We start from the raw sequence: 20826 nt of genomic DNA, 5'->3' as shown, positions 1-20826 counted from the left end.
TTTTCAGTTTTGTTCCTGTTTCTTTTGTTGTGCAGAAGCTTTTTATCCTGATTAAGTCCCAATAATTCATTCTTGCTTTTGTTTCCCTTGCCTTTATGGACGTATCTTCCAAGAAGTTGCTTTGGCCAAGATCAAAAAGGGTGCTGCCTATGTTCTCCGCTAGGATTTTGATGCAGTCTTGTCTCACATTTAGATCTTTCATCCATTTTGAGTTTATCTTTGTGTATGGTGTAAGAGAATGGTCTAGTTTCATTCTTCTGCATGTGGATGTCCAATTTTCCCAGCACAATTTACTGAAGAGACTGTCTTTTTTCCAGTGGATAATCTTTCCTGCTTTGTCAAATATTAGTTGGCCATAGAGTTGAGGGCCCATTTCTGGGTTCTCTCTTCTGTTCTATTGATCTGTGTCTGTTTTTGTGCCAGTACCACACTGTCTTGATGACCACAGCTTTGCAGTACAACCTAAAATTGGCCATTGTGATGCCCCCAGCTATAGTTTTCTTTTTCAATATTTCCCTGGCTATTCAAGGTCTTTTCTGATTCCACATCTTAAAATTATTGGTTCCAACTCTCTGAAGAAAATCCAAGGTATTTTGATAGAGATTGCATTAAACGTGTGAATTGCCTCATAGCATAGACATGTTCACAATATTAATTCTTCCAATCCATGAGCATGGAATGTTTTCTACCTCTTTTTGTCTTTCTCAATTTCTTTCAGAAGCATTCCCTAGTTTTTAGTGTATAGATCCTTTACCTCTTTGGTTACGTTTATCCCTAGGTATCTTATGCTTTTGGGTAAATGGGTATAAATGGGTTTGATGCCTTAATTTCTCTTTCTTCAGTCTCATTGTTAGTGTATAGAAGTGCAACTGACTTCTGGGCATTGATTTTGTATCCTGTCACACTGTTAAATGGCTGTATGAGTTCTTGCAATCTTAAGGTGGAGTCTTTTGGGTTTTCCATGTCATCGGCGGTATCATGTCATCGGCGAAGAGGGAAAGTTTAACTTCTTTGCCAATCTGAATGCCTTTTATTTCTTTTTGTTGCCTGATTGCTGAGGCTAGGACTTCTAGTACTATGTTGAATAGCAGTGGTGAGAGTGGACATCCCTGTCTCGTTCCTGATCTTAGGGGAAAGGCTCCCAGTGTTTCCCCACTGAGAATGATAAAGCTGTGGGCTTTTCATAGACAGCTTTTAAGATGCTGAGGAATATTCCCTCTATCCCTACATTCTGAAGAGTTTTGATCATGAATGGATGCTGTATTTTGTCAAATGCTTTCTCTGCATCTATTGAGAGGATCATATGTTCTTGTTTTTTCTCCTATTGATATGATCTATCACGTTGGTTGTTTTACGAGTGTTGAAGCAGCCTTGCACTTCAGAGATAAATCCCACTTGGTCATGGTGAATAATCTTCTTAATGTCTGTTGGATCCTATTGGCTGAGAATTTTTACGTCTATGTTTATCAGTGATATTGGTCTATAATTCTACTTTTTGGAGGGGTTTTTGTCTGATTTTGGTGTAAAGTTGATGCCGGCCTCATAAAACGAGTTTGCAAATATTCCCTACCTTTCTATCCTTCAAAACAGCTTTAGTAGAATAGGTATTATTTCACCTTTATATGTTTGATGGAATTCCCCTGGGAAGCCATCTGGTCCTGGACTTTTGTGTCTTGGGAGGTTTTCGATGACAGCTTCAATTTCCTCCCTGGTTATTGGCCTGTTCAGGTTTTCTATTGCTTCCTGTTCCAGTTTTGGTAGTTTGTGGTTTTCCAGAAATGCATCCGTTTCTTCTAGATTGACTTTTTTTTTTTTTTTTTGCATAGAGCTGCTCATAATGTTTTTTATTTTTTTCATAATACGTTTTAAAAATCGCTTGTATTTCCTTGGTATTAGTTGAGGTCTCTTGTCTTTCATTCATGATTTTATTTATTTGGGTCTTTTGTTTTTAATAAGGCTGGTTAATGGTTTATCTATCTTATCTATTCTTTCAAGAACCAACTCCTGGTTTTGTTGATCTGTTCCACAGTTCTTCTGGTCTCTATTTCATTGAGTTCTGCTCGAATCTTTATTAACTCTCTTCTTCTGCTGGGTGTAGGATCTATTTGCTGTTCCTTCTGCAGCTCCTTTAGGTGCAAGGTTAGCTTGTTCCTTTGAGTTTGTCCAGTTTTGAGAGGGATGCTTGTATTGCGATGTATTTCCCTTCAACACTGCTTTTGCTGTATCCCAAAGATTTTGAATGGTTGTATCTTTATTTCCCCTAGTTTCCATGAATCTTTTTAATTCTTTTCTAATTTCCTGGTTGGCCCATTCATCTTTTAGCAGGATGGTGTTTAACCTCCACGTGTTTGAATTTCTTCCAAATTTCTTCTTGTTATTGAGTTCTAATTTCAAAATATTGTGATCTGAGAATATGCAGGGGACTATCCCAATATTTTGGTATCAGTTGAGACCTGATATGTGACCCAGTATGTGGTCTATTCTGGAGAAAGTTCCATGTGCCCTTGAGAAGAATGTGTATTCAGTTTACTTTGGATGGAAAGTTCTGTAAATATCTGTGAAATCCATCTAGTCTAGTGGGTCATTTAAAGCCTTTGTTTCTTTGGTGATGTGCTTAGAATATCTATCATTTGCAGATAGTGCTGTGTTGAAGTTTCTTACTATTAGTGTTATTATCTAAGTATATCTTTGGTTTTGAATTGATTGATATACTTAGCAGTTCCCATATTAGGGGCATAAATATTCATGAATGTTAGGCCTTCTTCTTGGATAGATCCTTTAAGTATGATATAGTGTCCTACTTCATCTCTTACTACAGTCTTTGGGATAATCTTTAATTTATCTGATATGAGGATTGCTACCCCAGCTTTCTTCTGAGGACCATTTGAATGGTAAGTGTTTCTCCAACCTTTCATTTTCAGGCTGGAGATGTCCTTTGGTCTAAAATGGGTCTCTTGTATATAACAAATAGATGGGTCTTGTTTCTTTATCCGGTCAATACCCTGCATCATTTGACAGGATCATTTAGCCCATTCACATTCAAAGTTACTTTTGTAAGATATGAATTTATTCATCCCAATAGCAATTCAGTCCCTGTTCTGTGGATTATTTCTTTGGGCTTCCTCTTTCTTTTACAGGTTCCCTCTTAATATTTCCTGCAGAGCTGGTTTGGTGGTCACATATTTTTTCAGTTTCTGCCTATCTTGGAAGCTCTTTTCTCTCATATTCTGAGTGACAACCTTTCAGAATAAAGTATTCTTGGCTGAATGTTATTCTTATTTAGTACCCTGAATATATCCTGCCAGGCCTTTCTGGCCTGCTATGTCTCTGTGGAGAAGTCTATTGTTAATCTGATATTTCTCCTCATATAAGTTAAGAATCTCTTGTCTCTTGCTATTTTAAGGTTTTTTCTTTGTGGAATTTCCAAGTTTCATTATTAAATGTCCACTTATTGAATGGTTTTTATTGATTCGGTGGGGACCTCTCTATCTCCTGGATATGAATGCCTGTTCCCCTCCCCAACTTAGGGAGGTTATCAGCTATGAGAATTTCAAATATACATTCTGGCCCTCTCTCCCTCTTGGTCTCTTCTGGAACCCCAATTATATGGAGATTCTTCCTTCTGAGGCTCTCATTTATTTCCCTTAACCTTTCCTCATGGTCTTTTAATTGTTTTTCTCTTTTTTCCTCAACTTCCTTCCTTTCTATCAACTTGTCTTCTATGTCACTCACTCTTTCTTCTACCTCATTAATCCTAGCCATTAGTACCTCCAGTTTGGATTGCATCTCATTTAATTGATTTTTAATTTCAGCCTGATTAGATCTAAATTCTGCAGTAAAGAAGGCTTTAGAGTCATTTATGCTTTTTTCCAGAGCCACGACTAGCTTTATAGTTGTGCTTCTAAACTGGCTTTCTGACATCAGATTGAAATCCATATTCTGTAACTCTAGTGGAGTGTTGTTTCTGATTTTCTTTTGTGGTGAATTCTTCCTTGGAGTCATTTTGTTCAGTGCAGAGTGGCTGTCTTAGTGGGCTGAGTCAAGAATATCAACCATGACCTAAGTCAATTTCACCCTAGATGATTCTGACAAGGTCAGAGAGCAGAAAATGAAAACGAGGATCAGAAAAAATAAAACAAAACGAGTACTAAAGTGAAAAAACAAATTTTAAAAATGTAGTAAAAAATAAAAGGTCAAAAATCCTAAAAAGAGAAAAAGAAAAAGAAAAAAGAAAAAAGAAAAGCAAAGAGGAAAAAGAGAAAAAATAGAAAAAAGGGAGAGTGGGGGATCCCTGGGTGGCACAGCGGTTTGGCGCCTGCCTTTGGCCCAGGGCGTGATCCTGAAGATCCGGGATCGAATCCCACATCGGGCTCCCGGTGCATGGAGCCTGCTTCTCCCTCTGCCTGTGTCTCTGCCTCTCTCTCTCTCACTGTGTGCCTATCATAAATAAAAAAAAAGGTACTTTTAAAAAAAAAAGGGAGAGTGGGAGATGGTGGTGGTGAAGAAGTGGTAGTGGAAGTAGAGAATGTAGTCTACTTGAGGGGTCCTAGAGGGTGATTCTCTTGGTTCTGTGTGTATTAAGTTCTGTATGTTAGAAGATACTCAATCTCAAATTTATATAAACCAGCAATACTTGTAGAAACCCACAATATTGACCACCAAAACATAAACAAGATAAAAAAGGGGGGCAGACTGGAATGAAGAGAGAATACAGTCTCACAGAATGAACCAGTATGGTATTCGACTTGGTTCAGAGTGCATGCTGGTCCTGTTTTAGAAGGTATTAACTTCCACCATTGTAGAACAAAAAAGGGCTGGGAAAACAAAACAAACAAACAAACAAACAAAACAGAACAAAAACACATATCTTGTATATCTCCCAAAATTAAGTTGAAGGGAATCCAGAATTGAAAAATATATCTAAGATCTGTAATTGTAGAAATATTAAAGTCAAAAAGGAAGAAACTTAAAAATGAAGAGCTGGTAATATATTGCAGTTAAGGTGGGAAAAGAGACAAAATACTGGAAAATTTTAGTCTGATATGAAAACAAATTGTAATGGACAAAAGGAAAAAAACAAAAATTAATAAAATGGGGTGGACTATATAGACTCTCGTTCTATATACTATATTCCCTTGATTTTCCCTTGGTTCTGTAGCTTTCCAGTGCTGCTTGGTCAAGAACTTGCTCTTCCCCTGTCCTTCCAGCTGGTCCTCTGTGGGAGGGGTCTGCTGTGCTGATCCTCAGGTGTGTGTGCCTTGGCAAAGATGCCCCATCCCCTGACAGGTGCAGTGCTCATTGTGTACTGTTTATCTTGGGAGGCCTTTGTTCCCTGGTTGCCCCACCCCTCCCAGGCACAAGGTGAAAAATGAGGAAAACAACAATGGTGGCAGCCAGGTCTCCAGTTCTGGAGTCAGCTCCCTGCTAGTAACCAATGCAGTCTTCCAGTCTGCATTGGCATAGATGTTCCTGGGGCTGGCTGGGGTGCACTGATCTGCACAGCTTGTGGGTTGCCCAGTAGCAGGAGAGTTATCCCTCTCCTGGGGCCTCCCCATATCCACCTGTCCCTGGGGGAATGTAGGATCCCTGGCTTTGTCCGCTTGAGGGCCCTGGTATCCAGGGCCCTATGCTACTGGAATCAGGCTCCTGGGGGGGCGTGGCAGCTCGCGAAAGCACGGGGGCTCCTGAAGCTGTACCTCTGCCTGCATCTGGCTGCCTATCCTACTGGCTTCTCCCAAATGCCTCGGGTTGCCCACTCCAGCCCTTTATCAAGATCAGTCTGCGATCCACTTTGTGCTTTCCCCTGGGTGCACCTCCTCTAATAGTGACTCAGGGAATCTGGAGGCTTCATTGCCCCTCCCGAGAGGCTGCCACATTTCCCTGCTAATCACTTTTCTGGCTGGGAAAAATCCAGCATGAATTTTTAAATTTCCCTCTTCTCCAGGACTGGGTTTTCCTGTCCAGGAGGCTCTGGGTGCTCAGCTTTAGCCTGGTTCCTCACAGTGCCCCTCCCCAACTTGATTCTTTTTAATTAATTTATTTTTTTTCCTCCTTCCTACTTTCCTAGCAGCAAAAACTTTTCTCTCCGTAGAGTTCTGGCTGTTCTGTCTTTAAATCTCAGGTCAAATTTGTAGGTGTTCAAGATGCTTTGAAAGGTATCTAGGTAAGTTGGTGGGACCAGGTGAGTTGAGGAATCCTACTCTTCCACCATCTTGCCCCACCCTCCTCTTTCTTCCTTTTTTAAAAATTTAGGCATTTGTTGTAATGAAGATTCCTCTTAGACCTGTTTTTGCTGAAATCCATAAGTCTAATATTTTAGGTTTCCATTTTCATTTTTCTGAAGAATTTTAAAATTTATTTCTTCTTTAATTTTTTCTTTGATCTATTGATTTTTCAGGAGAGTGTTGTTCAATTTCATTTTATTTGTGAATTTTCCAGTTTTTTTCTTATTATTGATTTCTACTTTCATTCTATTGTGGTAAGTGAAAATATTTGATCTGAACTCAGTCATCTTGAATTTGCTGAGACTTATTCTGTGACCTAATATATGATCTCTTTTAGAAAATGATCTATATGCAGTGGAGTATGTGTATACTGCTGTTATTGAGCAGAATGTTCTGCATATATCTGTTAGGTCCATTTGGTCTACAGGGTTGTTCAAATCCATTGTTTCATAATTGATTTTCTGTCTCAATAATCTATTTTTCAGAATGGGATATTATGTCATTAACTATTATTGTATTTCTGTTTTTTTATAAATTTATTTTTTATTGGTGTTCAATTTGCCAACATATAGAATAACACCCAGTGCTCATCCCATCAAGTGCTCCCCTCAGTGCCCGTCACCCAGTCACCCCCATCCCCCGCCCACCTCCCTTTCTACCACCCCTTGCTCGTTTCCCAGAGTTAGGAGTCTCTCATGTTCTCTCACCCTCTCTGATATTTCCCACTCTTTTTCTCTCCTTTTCCTTTCACTATTTTTTATATTACCCAAATGAATGAGAACATATAATGTTTGTCCTTCTCCGATTGACTTATTTCACTCAGCATAATACCCTCCAGTTCCATCCACATCGAAGCAAATGGTGGGTATTTGTCGTTTCTAATGGCTGAGTAATATTCCATTGTATACATAGACTACATCTTCTTTATCCATTCGTCTTTCGATGGACACCGAGGTTCCTTCCACACTTTGGCTATTGCTTCTATAAACATCGGGGTGCAGGTGTCCCGGCATTTCACTGCATCGGTATCTTTGGGGTAAATCCCAAGCAGTGCAATTGCTGGGTCTTAGGGCAGATCTATTTTTAACTCTTGGAGGAACCTCCACACAGTTTTCCAGAGCGGCTGCACCAGTTCACATTCCACCAACAGTGTAAGAGGGTTCCCCTTTCTCCACATTCTCTCCAACATTTGTTGTTTCCTGTCTTGTGAATTTTCCCCATTCTCACTGGTGTCAGGTTGTATCTCATTGTTGTTTTGATTTGTATTTCCCTGATGGCAAGTGATGCGGAGCATTTTCTCATGTGCTTGTTGGCCATGTCTATGTCTTCCTCTGTGAGATTCTGTTCATGTCTTTTGCCCATTTCATGATTGGATTGTTTGTTTCATTCCTGTTGAGTTTAATAAGTTCTTCATAGATCTTGGACACTAGCCCTTGATCTGATAGGTCATTTGCAAATATCTTCTCCCATTCTGTAGGTTGTCTTTTAGTTTTGTTGACTGTATCCTTTGCTGTGCAAAAACTTCATATATTGATGAAGATATGAAGATATGCAGGAGCCTGATGTGGGACTCAGTGCCAGGACTCCGGGATCATGATCTGATCCAATGCACACACTCAACCGCTGAGCCACCCAGGCACCCCACAATATCTTCTCTCTACCAATTTTCCACTATTTTCAATTTAAGAGGAGCCTCACAAAACAGAAGTGGCCTTATTAAGGAAGGAATGTCAAGGGGTCAAGGGAAATTTGGTAGTTGCTAGTAGAGTGTGGCCAGCATCCTGCCCCAGTTTCCCTCTCAATACGCCCCACCCCCCACCTCCATCTAGTGTCTTTGAATGTCTGTGGTATGAGGGGAACTCTGGGGCTAAGCTGTGGCCCTCGATGTGCTTCCGCAGCATGACAGTCTGAGCCAGCCTGGACGCCCGGGTTCCTCTGTGGCTAGTCAGCATGGTGCCCCAACTGGTGACTCAGGCAGGAGGGACTTGGCTCCCTAATGACATAGTTCATTTTTGCTTTTGTTTCTCTTCCCTTCATGGATGTATCTTCCAAGAAGTTACTGTGGTCAAGTTCAAAAAGGGTGTTGGCTATGTTCTTCTCTAGGATTTTGATGGAATCTTGTCTCACATTTAGAACTTTCATCCATTTTGAGTTTAACTTTGTGTATGGTGCAAGAGAGTGGTCTAGTTTCATTCTTCTGCATGTGGATGTCCAATTTTCCCAACACCATTTATTGAAGAGACTGTCTTTTTTCCAGTGAATAGTCTTTCCTCCTTTGTTGTTTATTAGTTGACCATAAAGTTGAGGGTCCACTTCTGGATTCTCTATTCTGTTCTATTGATGTATGTGTGTTTTTGTGCCAGTACCACACTGTCTTGGTGACCACAGCTTTGCAGTACAACCTAAAATCTGGCATTTTGATTCCCCCAGCTATGTTTTTCTTTTTCATATTCCCCTGGCTATTCGGGGTCTTTTCTGATTCCACACAAATCTTAAAATAATGTTTCCAACTCTCTGAAGAAAATCCATGGTATTTTGATAGGGATTGCATTAAACGTGTAAATTGCCCTTGGTAACATTGACATTTTCACAGTATTAATTCTTCCAATCCATGAGCATGGAATGTTTTTCCATCTCTTTGTGTCTTCCTCAATTTCTTTCAGAAGTCTTCTATAGTTTTTAGGGTATAGATCCTTTACCTCTTTGGTTAGTCTTATTCCTCGGTATCTTATGCTTTTGGGTGCAATTGTAAATGGGATTTACTCCTTAATTTCTCTTTCTTCAGTATCATTGTTAGTGTATAGAAATGCCACTGACTTCTGGGCATTGATTTCATATCCTGCCACACTGCCAAATTGCTGTATGAGTTCTAGAAATCCTGGGGTGGAATCTTTTGGAATTTTTAGGTAGAGTATCATGCCATCGGCGAAGAGGGAGAGTTTGACTTCTTCTTTGCCAATTTGAATGCCTTTTATTTGTTTTTATTGTCTGATTTCTGAGGCTAGGACTTCTAGTACTATGTTGAATAGCAGTGGTGAGAGTGGACATCCCTGTCTCGTTCCTGATCTTAGGGGACGGGCTCCCAGTGTTTCCCCATTGAGAAGGATATTTGCTGTGGGCTTTTAAGATGCTGAGGAATGTTCCCTCTATCCCTACACTCTGAAGAGTTTTGATCAGGAATGGATGTTGTATTTTGTCAAATGCTTTCTCTGCATCTATTGAGAGGATCATATGTTTCTTGTTTTTTCTCTTTCTGATATGATCCATCACATTGATTGCTTTACGAGTGTTGAACCAGCCTTGCATCCTGGGGATAAATCCCACTTGTATTTCTGTTAATTTCTCCTTTTAGATCTGTTAGTTTTCACTTTATATATTTAGGTGTTCTAATGTTTGGCACATAAATATTTACAATTGTTATATTTTTGATGGGTTGACTCTTTCATGATTGTGTGATAACAGTCTTTTTCTCTTTTTATCACTTTTTACTTAAAGCCTATTTTGTAGATATAACTACCACTGATTTTTTTCATTATGGTATGCTTGAAATGTCTTTTTCTATCCCATCATTCTCAGTCTATGTGTGTTTTGAAGGCTAATGTGAGTCTCTTGTAGGAAACTTATTGTTGGATCTTGATTTTTATCCATTTATCCATTCTATGTCTTTTGATTGGAGAATTTAATTCATATTTAAAGTATTGTTTATGGGTAAGGAATTACTGTTGCCATTCTGTTAATTCTTTTCTGGTATTTTGTAGATTCATTGTTTTTTGTTTCTTATCCTGCTGTCATTTTTGTGTATGTTTTGATGCATTTTGTATCAGTATGATTTGACTTCTTTATCATGTTATTTTGTGTGATTGCTGTAGTTTTTTCTCTTATGGTACTATGAGGCATACATAAATTATCTTAAATTATAACATCATATTTTTAAGTCAATAGTAACTTAACTTCAATATCATTCCTAAACTTTACACTTTTACTTTTCCTCTCATTCACATTTTAGGTTATTGCTATTATACTTTACTTATTTTTTAATGCATAAGTAATAATGGATTATTGTAGTAACAGTTTTACTACATTCATTTGCTTTAATTTTAAACTAGAAGTGTAAGTGAATTATGGACCACTATTACCAAGTTACAGAATCTAATTTTGACTAAATGTTTACCATTGAGTGAATGTTACACTAAGTTCTAGTTCATGATTTTAATTAGCATCATTTTACTTTCACTCAAATAACTACTTTGAGCATTTCTAGTTAGGAGGATCTATTCGTTTTTTTGTTTTGTTTTGTTTTGTTTTTGTTTGTTTGTTTTTTAGGAGGATCTATTCGTGATGAAATTCTTCACCTTCTGTAAGTTTGGGAAAATCTTTATCTGTCCTTCATTTCTGAGGACAGCTTTGCCAGGTATAGTATGATTGGTTGATAGGTTTTTTCTTTGAATTTTTTAAATGTGTAATTCCGTTGTTTCATGGCCTGAAATGTCTCTGTTGAGGATTCTATCCATAGTCTTATGGAAATATTCTTTATGTAGCTTCTCCTCTTCTTGTTTTTAAAATTCTTTTTGTCTTTGACTTTTGATGATTTAATTATAATGTGTTTCAATGTAGCTCTATTCACGTTTAATCTGTTTGGGATCTTTTGGGCCTCACGGATCTGGATGTCTGTTTCTTTCTCCAAGTTCAGAAAGTTTTCAGTGATTATTGCTTTAAATATGCTCTCTGTTCTTTTCTTTTTATGTCTTATCCTTCTGGATTTCCCATAATGTGAATATTGTATGTTTCTATTGTGTTGTATAAGTCCTGTAGGCTTTTTTCCACTGTCATTATTTTAAAAAATTCTTGCTCCTCTGATGAAATGATTTCTAATGTCCTATCCTTTGTTGTTGTTGTTGATGTTTTTATTTTGTTTTAATATTGTATTTAAACTCAATTTGCCAATATTATTGTCCTATCCTTAAGTCAGTGATTCTTTCTTCTGCATGGTTGAGCCTGCTTTTGAAGTTCTCTATTGAATTAATTTCAGTTATTATATATATATTTTAATTTTAGAGATATAGAGCACTACTGGGGGGTGGGGGAGAGAGAGGGAGGGGAAAGAATGTCAAGCAGACTCTGTGATGAGCATGGAGCATGATGTGGGGCTCAATCTAATGACACTAAGGTCATAACCTGAGCCAAAACTATGAGTCAGATACTCAACTGACTGAGCCACCCAGGCACCCCTTAGTAATTGTATATTTCTACTATGGGATTTTTTTTATGGTTTCTATTTGTTGAATTTCCTATTTTGCTCATTTCTTGTTTTCCTAATTTTTTTTCATTGTCTCTATGTTTTTTAGTTGCTAATCTTCTTTAAGATAATTATTCTGAATTCTTTAACAGTTAATAAATATTTATTTATTAAGGGTAAATTATTGGAGCCTTGTTAGTTTCTTCTAGTGGTTACATATTTACCTGAGTTTTCATTGTCTTTGATCCCTTACATTGGTATCTGTACATTTGAGTAATTGAGCTTTTCTTCCAGGCTTTATAAGTTTGCTTTGGTGGAGACAGATTTTCACCATTCAGTGCAGTTTGGGTTTCTGGGTTGTCTTCCGGTAGTGTTCTTGGGCAGGTGGGACCTGCTATTAGAGTATATTTTGGGTGAGGCAATCATTCAAGGTTTGAGGTCAGATATAGAGGGGATGTGATACTGATAACAGATAGGGTTTCTGGCTTGGTTACCTGCTCATATGAAGCTGTAGCACGGGCTCTGGGGGTGCCCTGAATCTCTGGTCAGGCTTACTGGATGGTTGAGCCTGGGTACAATATTTAGTAGTAAATGAGACTATGGATTAGCTTCCCTGCCTTTGCAGGGCAGCATATTGGAACCCAGGGCCTGGGCTCATTGTTTGGGGACCCTAATCATGCAAATGTGTGACTGAATTCCCTGACCAGGTGAAGCCACTAGTTTTGCTCTACAGATGGGGAAAGCTATAGGCTGTGCTCACTGTTCAAGTGCCACTGTGAGCAAGATATTGGAGAGGCTACACAGCTTCCCATATGTTCTAGTTAGGCCTTGTTAGGAAGACTGAAGGCTATATTTATAAATGAGAGGGGCTATGAATTAGTTTCTTTTTCCAGGTGCAGGTGGGACCTACCACTAGGGTATATAAAGAAGCAGTTCTCAAGTTTATAAAGCTCTTTGTTGTCTTACCTCAAGGCAAGACATGCCCCAAGTTCCCTGGCCACACAAGGCCACTGGTTTTGTTCTGCTCTCTGTTGGCTCTGCCTGCCTATCTCTCAGCTTGAACATTGCTGGGTTACACAGCTTCAGGGTCTTATTGCCAGCCATTCTGTTGAAATGGGGTTAGGAAATACTCTTTACAGTGGGTGGAACAATGTCTCAGTTTCTTTGTTTGGGCAGAATAAACAGGGGCCCTCCAGGCATGTAACCCTTTTCACAAACAGGCTTTCCAGTTTGGAGGAGCTGGGAGCTATAAATTAATCCCCCTGTCTTGGCTATAAATTAATCCCACTGTGTAGCCAAAGTGGGGGAATACTCCATGCCTGGTACTGGTTTTGCTCTGGGGGAGATCGGCTCCATGTGCATCTCAGCAAGAGCATTGTTGGTCTATATAGCTTCCATATGCTCTTGCCAGACCCTATGGCCAGATGTAGCCAAAAGACACTCTCCCCATTTGGGGGTTTGCCTGGAAATGGGCAAACAAGACACTAATGTCTGCAAAACTCTTTTGAGGACCCAAATCAGGCAGATCTTCATCTCAACAAGGTCTCTAATCAAAGGGTACCTCCAACTAGTAGAATTGCTAGTTGGGATTACTATTGGGGCACCGCAGATATGAACTCTGTTTTTCAACATTTGTGTACCAGTTGTTGCAAGCCCCCTACCTTCTCTCTAAAAGAGTGCCAGTAGTTGATATGTGCAGATTCCACTGTAGTCTCCATGGGGTGAGACCACATCAGGAGGCCCCAGAATTCTGGAAAAACTAATTGTCCTCTTGGCATATTATTTTCCACTGGAGAAACTGGAGACTCAGGGAAGACCTCTTTGTGTTGTTCTGTGCTGGTCTGGAGGAGGGTCAATGTGGTCCCTGTGTAGCTACTTCTCTTACCTTTCTAATGCAGGCTGTTTTAGTGTCCATGGTACAGGAGGGTGCTTAAACCTCATTCCTATGTTATGGGATTCTCTCAATGGTGTCTTGTTTATGAATAATCATTAGTTGTTCTTGTGAGGGGGATTGAAGTCAGGAAAGACCTATATTACTCTCTTGGTGATGTCACTCCCCCCAGTCAGATTTTTGAGGAAGGTTATTTTGTCATGTGGTCAATGTAACTAAAAATGCCTCCTCAAAAAACATCAATATGTGAACAAACACAGTTATTAAGTTTTGGTGAATTAGTTCCTTTTTTTCTATAATTTATTGCATTTCAAGAAAATTTATAAAGATAACTTTTAGGTGATGATCCATTTCACTATTTTTTTCTGATTGCTGTTTCTACTTGTACAGAGAAACACAGTTTGCACTCAATTTCAATTTTTTAAAGATTTTATTTATTCATGAGAGATACAGAGAGAGAGAGAGAGAGAGAGAGGCAGAGACAGAGGCAGAGGGAGAAGCAGGCCCTATGCAGGGAGCCTGACAGGGGACTCGATCCTGGGTCTCCAGGATCACACCCTGGGTTCTAAGCCACTGAGCCACCCGGGCTGCCCTTAATTTCAATTTTTAATATGTTTTGTAACTAAAGATCAGAAATTACCTAGTGTTCAGCATTAGCTTGAGTAATGTACCATTTAATGTATTAAAGTATACTAAAACATGAAATAGCAATTGCCTTGTTAAATTATGATAAGTTAATGATTGTAATAACATAAGACCATTCTAACCTCTGAATTAGTCTCATGGCATTTAACCAGTCTTCCTTTGATATCAAATCTCCTTTCTAAAAATTGCAACTTTAAATAAAATATATATGCATATATAGTACCTTAACACATATAAAGTATTACACAGACTATATTTTTACTTATATTTCTTATATGACTCATAGATAGTTTATGTATATAATACTTCAAATACTTTATAAACAAAGTATATTCATGCATATGGAGTATTCAATATACTATACCTTTGACTCATATATCCTGATGTCATTTTACAAATGAAATAATAGTAGTAGCAAGTCGTATAAGATAAGTTTTCCATCTTCATCTCAACTGATATCTTCATATCATTTTGCTATAGCAAAGTCTTAGTGTTTATTGTGTTACTTTTACATGAATTATGGTGATGATAACCACATATAGAACTGAAATGTATGGTACATACCAAGAGTGGCTTCAAACATGTGAAGAATAGTTGCTCCCATAATTTGCTTTAGGTTTAGCTGTTCCCAGAGAGCCATCACAGTTATAAGATGGATAAATGTAAGGATTGTCCTCTTTGGTTTCATGAATCATAAAGCTATTTTAAATGAAAAAATCAATATGAAATATTTCAGGATAATTTAAAAATAAAATACATAGTGTTAAGTGTTACAGTAAAACGGATTGTTACTATATTCTACAGGAAGCAAATAAATGAAATCATCCAGAATTCACATTATATTGATATAACAGATATAATAAAAAATGGCATCCTCATAAAACAAAGAAAACCATTCTCCTCTTATTCAATTTCTCACTAAAACTAGGGTCTTTGTTGGGAAATATTTTCTATTCTTCCTTAGAATGTTTGAAAAATTACTTTGATATTTAGATAAATGAAGGAAATACAATTTAAAAAAATGCTACAGATTAATTTGGTTAGTGCTGACTTTTTCTCAGGAAATGTGTCAGAGTTATCTGGCATAAATACATTTAGCTATGTAGATATTTATGGTTAGAAACATTGTTATCTCTGACTATGCTTCTTCTTCTCTGCAACCCCACCTCCTACTGAAAAATAAATACAATAAACTCTCTACTAAAATTACTTCTAAATAAGATTGAGCTTCGTTTGTTTTTCAGTATTTACAAGCTTTAACTGTCCTTTTAAGAGAACTTACATGTAATTTTCTTCCAAAGAACTTTGGTGGTGGAGATACAGGACTTCTAGGAAGGATACTCTGATGGGATGAGCTCCAGCTGTTCTGCACATAGATTTTTTTTTAAGGGAGTAAGGAAAGGTTTAGCCATGAGTTTAAGGAAATTTGAAACACCATAGCCCACATTGATTCTACATTGCTAAATATTTAAATTTCAAGATAAATAGAGAGGGTGACAAAACATGAGAGACTCCTAACTCTGGGAAACGAACAAAGGGTAGTGGAAAGGGAGGCTAGTGGGGGAATGGGGTAACTGGGTGACAGGCACTGAAGAGGGCACTTGATGGGATGAGCAGTGGGTGTTATACTATATATTGGCAAATCAAAATTTAATAACAATAATAATAAAATAATAATAAAATAATAATGAAAATCTCCAGGCTTGATTCTTAAAAATGGCAAAGTATTGCTAAAAGACAAATGCTTACTTATACTGATAACTTAGAAAATCTGTCTCACATTTCTATCTATCTATCTATCATCTATCTATCTATCTATCATCTATCATCTATCAGTGATGGAGAATGAATTACTGAAGGGAAAATGCAAATGGAAGATTCTTTTTAGCTGCCATTCTAAGTATTAAGGGACCTTTTTAGCCAAAAGCATTAAATATAAATCCCCCTTCCAATTGTCTTAGTTGGAAAACATACACAGAGAAAACACAGTTGACAAACGTAACTCAGACACATAATACTTAGACTGAATATAGAGAGTTGCAGCATCAAATAGTCATGGTATACTGCAGAACATTTTGGAGGTAAGCTAATACATACAAATCAATTGGTAAATACTTGATACTTAAAGTATACTTTGAGTGAGGGCATTAGTAAAAAAGTAAGTTGTAGTAATTATGGACACTGAAACGAGAAATTGGCATTTTATCACTTTAACAGTGGATCCACACCAGATCTACACAGAGCTTATTCTTATAGCCACACTGGTTATGGGTGGGCATATAACATTGAGACATGGCCATTTTGATTGGGCCATATTGAAATCAAGGATATTTTTACATTGCTACTTTGATAGAGATATTTTGACATGGGGAAATTTGTTGCAGACTATAAAACATTGCACTTTCTGATTTAAAAAATAATAAAGATTAAGTAATATGTGAAATATACACCATGACTCATTCCTAAGTTTCAGATTATGTCCACAACTACCTCTGGAGAGTGGGGGATCCTGGATCAATAATGTTAGAGATGAGACAAGATTAGGTATTTGGAAAGACAGATTGATACAATTAGGAAAAATTACACAGACCCTGTATTTCTCCTCCGTTGTTTAAATATCTTTCTTTTGTCTTTGGGCTCTCCTTTTCTGCTTTGTTTTTGAAATCTTCTTTAAAATAAAACAAAAAACCATAACAAAACAAAAAAAGAAAATCATGACTCTTGAAAGTGTGATTTCCGTGAAGCTTGAAAAGAAAGATTTACTTGTGTCTATAGCTAGATCCCTGATGTCATAGTAGTTAGAATCAGGGGTTTCTGATCATTCCATACATCAGACCTTAAAGGGGCTACCTTTCCTTCCATAGTGGACTTAACTTCATTGGTCCAGGTCTCTTTATCTGGCAGGCAAACAAGTATTATATAACTGATGTGATGAAAAGAGGCCTATCTAAAATTTGGACATGGGGATCATAAACCATATTCTATAGCTTCAAAAATATGGTTATACTTGGGAGGACAATACCATAGAAAACAGTAGGGGAGATCTCAACATGTAGAGGGACTGGCATGTATCTCACATTTGTTCAGTTTGGGCTTAATTTAAATTCATTAATCCAAACTCAGCCCTTGATTCAACTAGGTAAATGCAAAAAAGTGTTTTAGGAAGAATGTAAGGTAGAAAATTACAGAGTAGAACGCAGGCCAGGCTGACATGGTGAGATTATTTTTTGAGATCAAGTCCTATAGGTAGTGGTAAAAGTAGTGTGGCACTCTGCTCTTATGAGCACATGGGGGTACAGAAAGAATAGTAGCTAGCTACTGATGACAATTTTCTCCAGAGTCAGTGACTATATCAGATCCTTAAAGCAGGTTAACAATACAAACCAGAACACTGAGGAGAGTAATGAACTGTTAGTGTTTATATTGGAACAACCATTAGAAGGTGGGAGTATCTTGGTCATCCTACTTTGAAGTCACTGTTTTTAGACCCAAAGCTGAGCCTATTCATGTTTTTCAGAAACACAGTCAATGTGGCTTTCATTTTCTCCATAAAAAGTAATTCGTTTTCCATATTTTATTTTAGAAAAATATGAAATATCCTATTTAGTATTACATAGCCACAATCATTAATTCCATTGTTCAGTAAGGTTGATGATGTGGCAGTGTGAGACAGATGGGTTCAGTAAAGCATTAAGCCATGGTCTAGCTTGATAATTTCAAAGGACAAAGAAAAGCCATATGGAGGGGTCCATTAGGACATGATAAGGAAAGTCAGAAGATTCCCATTTGAATTCATGATCAAAGAACAAAACATCATCTGAGGATTGGGAAAGGTAAAGAAATCAAGAGAAGTTTCTGAACTCTCTGATGACATTCCAAGGAATAAAAAAAATTGTGTACAGGAATATACACAAAAGGTCCATATAATCTAGCTCTACCTGACTAGGTGCCCTATGTATTGGAAGTCACGGGAAAAGCAGTTCTTCTCTCCAACGTCAATAAAATCTTTCCAAATGTTATAGATTAAGGCTCTATCTAGAGTGACAATACCCAGAACAAGGAGTAGACTGCACCATGGAGGGCTGGATTTTCATCTGATTTTCTCAGATGAACTTCTGGCTTGAAAATGTATGATAAAATTTTTGTAATGGACCTAACAGCACTATCTGGGCATACTACAGTTCCTTAATTTATTAATACTCCTACTCTCTGAGACCACTCCTTCAGCACACCCTGTCTCCACAAACCTCCCATTTCTCTTCCATCTTCTTTATTCTCAGTTGATGACCTTGCCTCTTATTTCACTAAGAAAATAGAAATGATCAGAAAAGAACTATTTTTATCTTCCCACCACCTACCTGTATCCATAAACTATTTGGATAAAGTGTCTCTGCTTGTATCAAAGACCAACTCCTCCAAATGTGCTCAGGATCCTTCTTCTTGCCCTCTCAAGGACTTTATTCATGTAATTATTTCCATTCTATCTTGTAGTACAACTTTTATCCTTCCCTACTGGATCATTCCTTTAAATTACAAAAACAACTCCACATTATCTCCCAGCCACTGTCTCATTTTTCTGTTTCCTATCACTATAAAACATTTCAAAAAAAAAGGTGTCCACCCTTATTGTCACTGCTCCCTAACCTCTCATTAATTGTCAATCCATGCCAGGTCTGCTTCTATCCCCACTACTCGGTTAAAACTGCTCTTGTCAAGGTTGTCAATCACCTCATGTTGCCAAATCCAATGTTATTTCTCTCTTCATCTGACTTTTCTCTCAGTAGCATTTAATGTAGTGAGCTATTCCCTAATTCCAAAAATACATTCTTTTCGATCTTTGCTTCCATGACATCGCATGCTCCTGCTTTTTCTCCTATTGATGTATGTACTAATGTGTGTTTTTTAAAAAATATTTTATTTATTTATACATGAGAGACACAGAAAGAGGCAGAGACATAAGGCAGAGGGAGAAGTAGGCTTCGTGCAGAGAGCCTGATGTGGGACTCAATCCCAGGACTCCAGGATCAGGACCTGAGCCAAAGGCAGATGCCCAACTGTTGAACCACCCAGGCATCCCTATGCTCTATGTGATCATTCCAGTTCCTTTTGCTGGCCCAGCTTCTCCTTTATTACCTGATCTCTAAATATTGGAACACCTGAGGTCTTGTTACTAACCTCTTTTTTTTCTTTATATCTACACTCTGTTCATAAATCCAATAATGACTTTATGGCACCCATATCCTGATGATTATCACATTTATATTTCTACTTTAAAACTTGTCTCCTGGGATCCAAATTAATATACCCAACTGCCTACTCAAGACGTCCATTTGGATGTCTAGTAGGTGTCCCCGGTTAACCATGTCAAAACCAAATATTTTATCCATTAACCCCCCCACACACAAAACACTCCTGTTCCTCCTCTAGGGTTCCTCATTCATCCAGTTGATTAAACCAAAATCTTTGGTTATCCTTAGTTTCTCTTTTTCCCTTATGACCTATGTCAAATCTATCAGTAAACTTTGTTACAATTCTAAAATAGATTACTTATTTTTCTCTTCACTGTCAATTTCTAGTTCAAGATATCAATAGCTCTCTCTTAGACTTCTGTCAGATTCTGAACTCTTCTTTCTCCTTCCAGGTATGGAACGCTGAAAACCATTCTCTGCATAGCATCCAGAAGCACTCCCATGAAAAAAGCCTTCAGTGTGACTTTCCACTGAGCTGACAATAAAATTAAATGTCTTAACAACATCCAACAAGCCATAGCATGATCTGTCTACTTTATTGACTTTCCTGCCATGTTGATTTTCTTTCTTTGAACATATCAAGCCTATTTTTCTCTTAGGATATTGTAGTTGCTCTTCTCTCTGCTTAGTTCTTCCCATGACTTTTTTTAGAGAGGGAGGGGGAGGGACAGAAAGAGAGAGAGAGAAAGAAGCTTAAACCTAGTGTGGAGCCCAACATGGAGCTCAATATCACAACTCTGAGATCATGACCTGAGCTGAAATCAAGTCAGATACTTATACAACTGAGCCCCCAAGGTGCTTCTCTCCTTGACTTTCTGTATGAAAGGGTTTTTTTTTCCCTCAGCTTTCAGTATCAATTCAAATATCATCTCTCCATAGTCTTTCCATCTAACATTACCCCACTTCCAAGTCACTGCTACATCACCCTGTTTCCCAGACTTATAGAATTTATCACAATCTGAAATTATCTTATTTTTTCCTTATTTGTTCACTGGCTGCCTCCTCTCCCCTCCCCAAAGGAAGTTCCATGAGGATAAGAATCTCAGATACCACTGTATTCTCCGAGTATACAACAGTTCCAAGCATATAGTAGGCAATAAATATTTTTTGCTAGATGGATAAATGAATGATGATGTCTAATGAACACTACTGAGTGTGTTTCTATGATAAAGACCAAAGTGAATAACATTGTTTTCTTCTCATATGGAGTCTACAGTCCTTTTGCTGTGACTCTGTACTTTAATGGCATCTTGATGCATATATATTAAAAGAACACTAATCTCAGATGAGGAATAGTCTGAAAAATAAATAGGGCATAATAAGTTTTCAATCAGAACCAGTCTACTGATTATGTAGTATTCTTTATTTCTCTATCCTTCTGACTACCTACCCTTTGGTATTTTTGTTTCCTCATAAGAATATGAATGAGAAATAAAATTTGATACTCAAATCAATCAATTTGGCTTACATTAGCAATTACATTAATTACATTTATCTGTATGTTGGCAAATTGAACACCAATAAAAAATAAATTTATTATTAAAAAAAGATTGTAGAAGGAAAATATTGTGAGGGGAAATT

The 20826-nt window shown here is 37.6% G+C and overlaps 1 protein-coding gene across 4 annotated transcripts in view; it reads right to left on the bottom strand.

Annotated features, from left to right (window-relative positions):
- Positions 1–20826, bottom strand: part of APOOL (apolipoprotein O like) — a 356871-nt gene that overhangs the window by 35101 nt on the left and 300944 nt on the right. For 3 of the 4 annotated variants that reach the window (XR_011998215.1, XR_011998214.1, XR_011998213.1), the window contains 2 exons: positions 15279–15362; positions 14561–14695 (listed from right to left, as the gene is read on the bottom strand). Coding sequence is in view for 1 of the 4 variants with exons in the window: in XM_072743927.1 (XP_072600028.1) it covers positions 14572–14695; positions 15279–15357 (203 nt within the window). In the remaining 3 variants the exon portion in view is untranslated. The remainder of the gene's footprint in view (positions 1–14560; positions 14696–15278; positions 15363–20826) is intronic. The other variant, XM_072743927.1, reaches the window with a different exon arrangement.

This window comes from Vulpes vulpes, chromosome X (assembly GCF_048418805.1).
Source record: "Vulpes vulpes isolate BD-2025 chromosome X, VulVul3, whole genome shotgun sequence".
NCBI lineage: Eukaryota > Metazoa > Chordata > Mammalia > Carnivora > Canidae > Vulpes > Vulpes vulpes.
The sequence above is the reverse complement of the archived record's forward strand: the minus strand, read 5'-3'. Positions and strand labels throughout refer to the sequence as shown.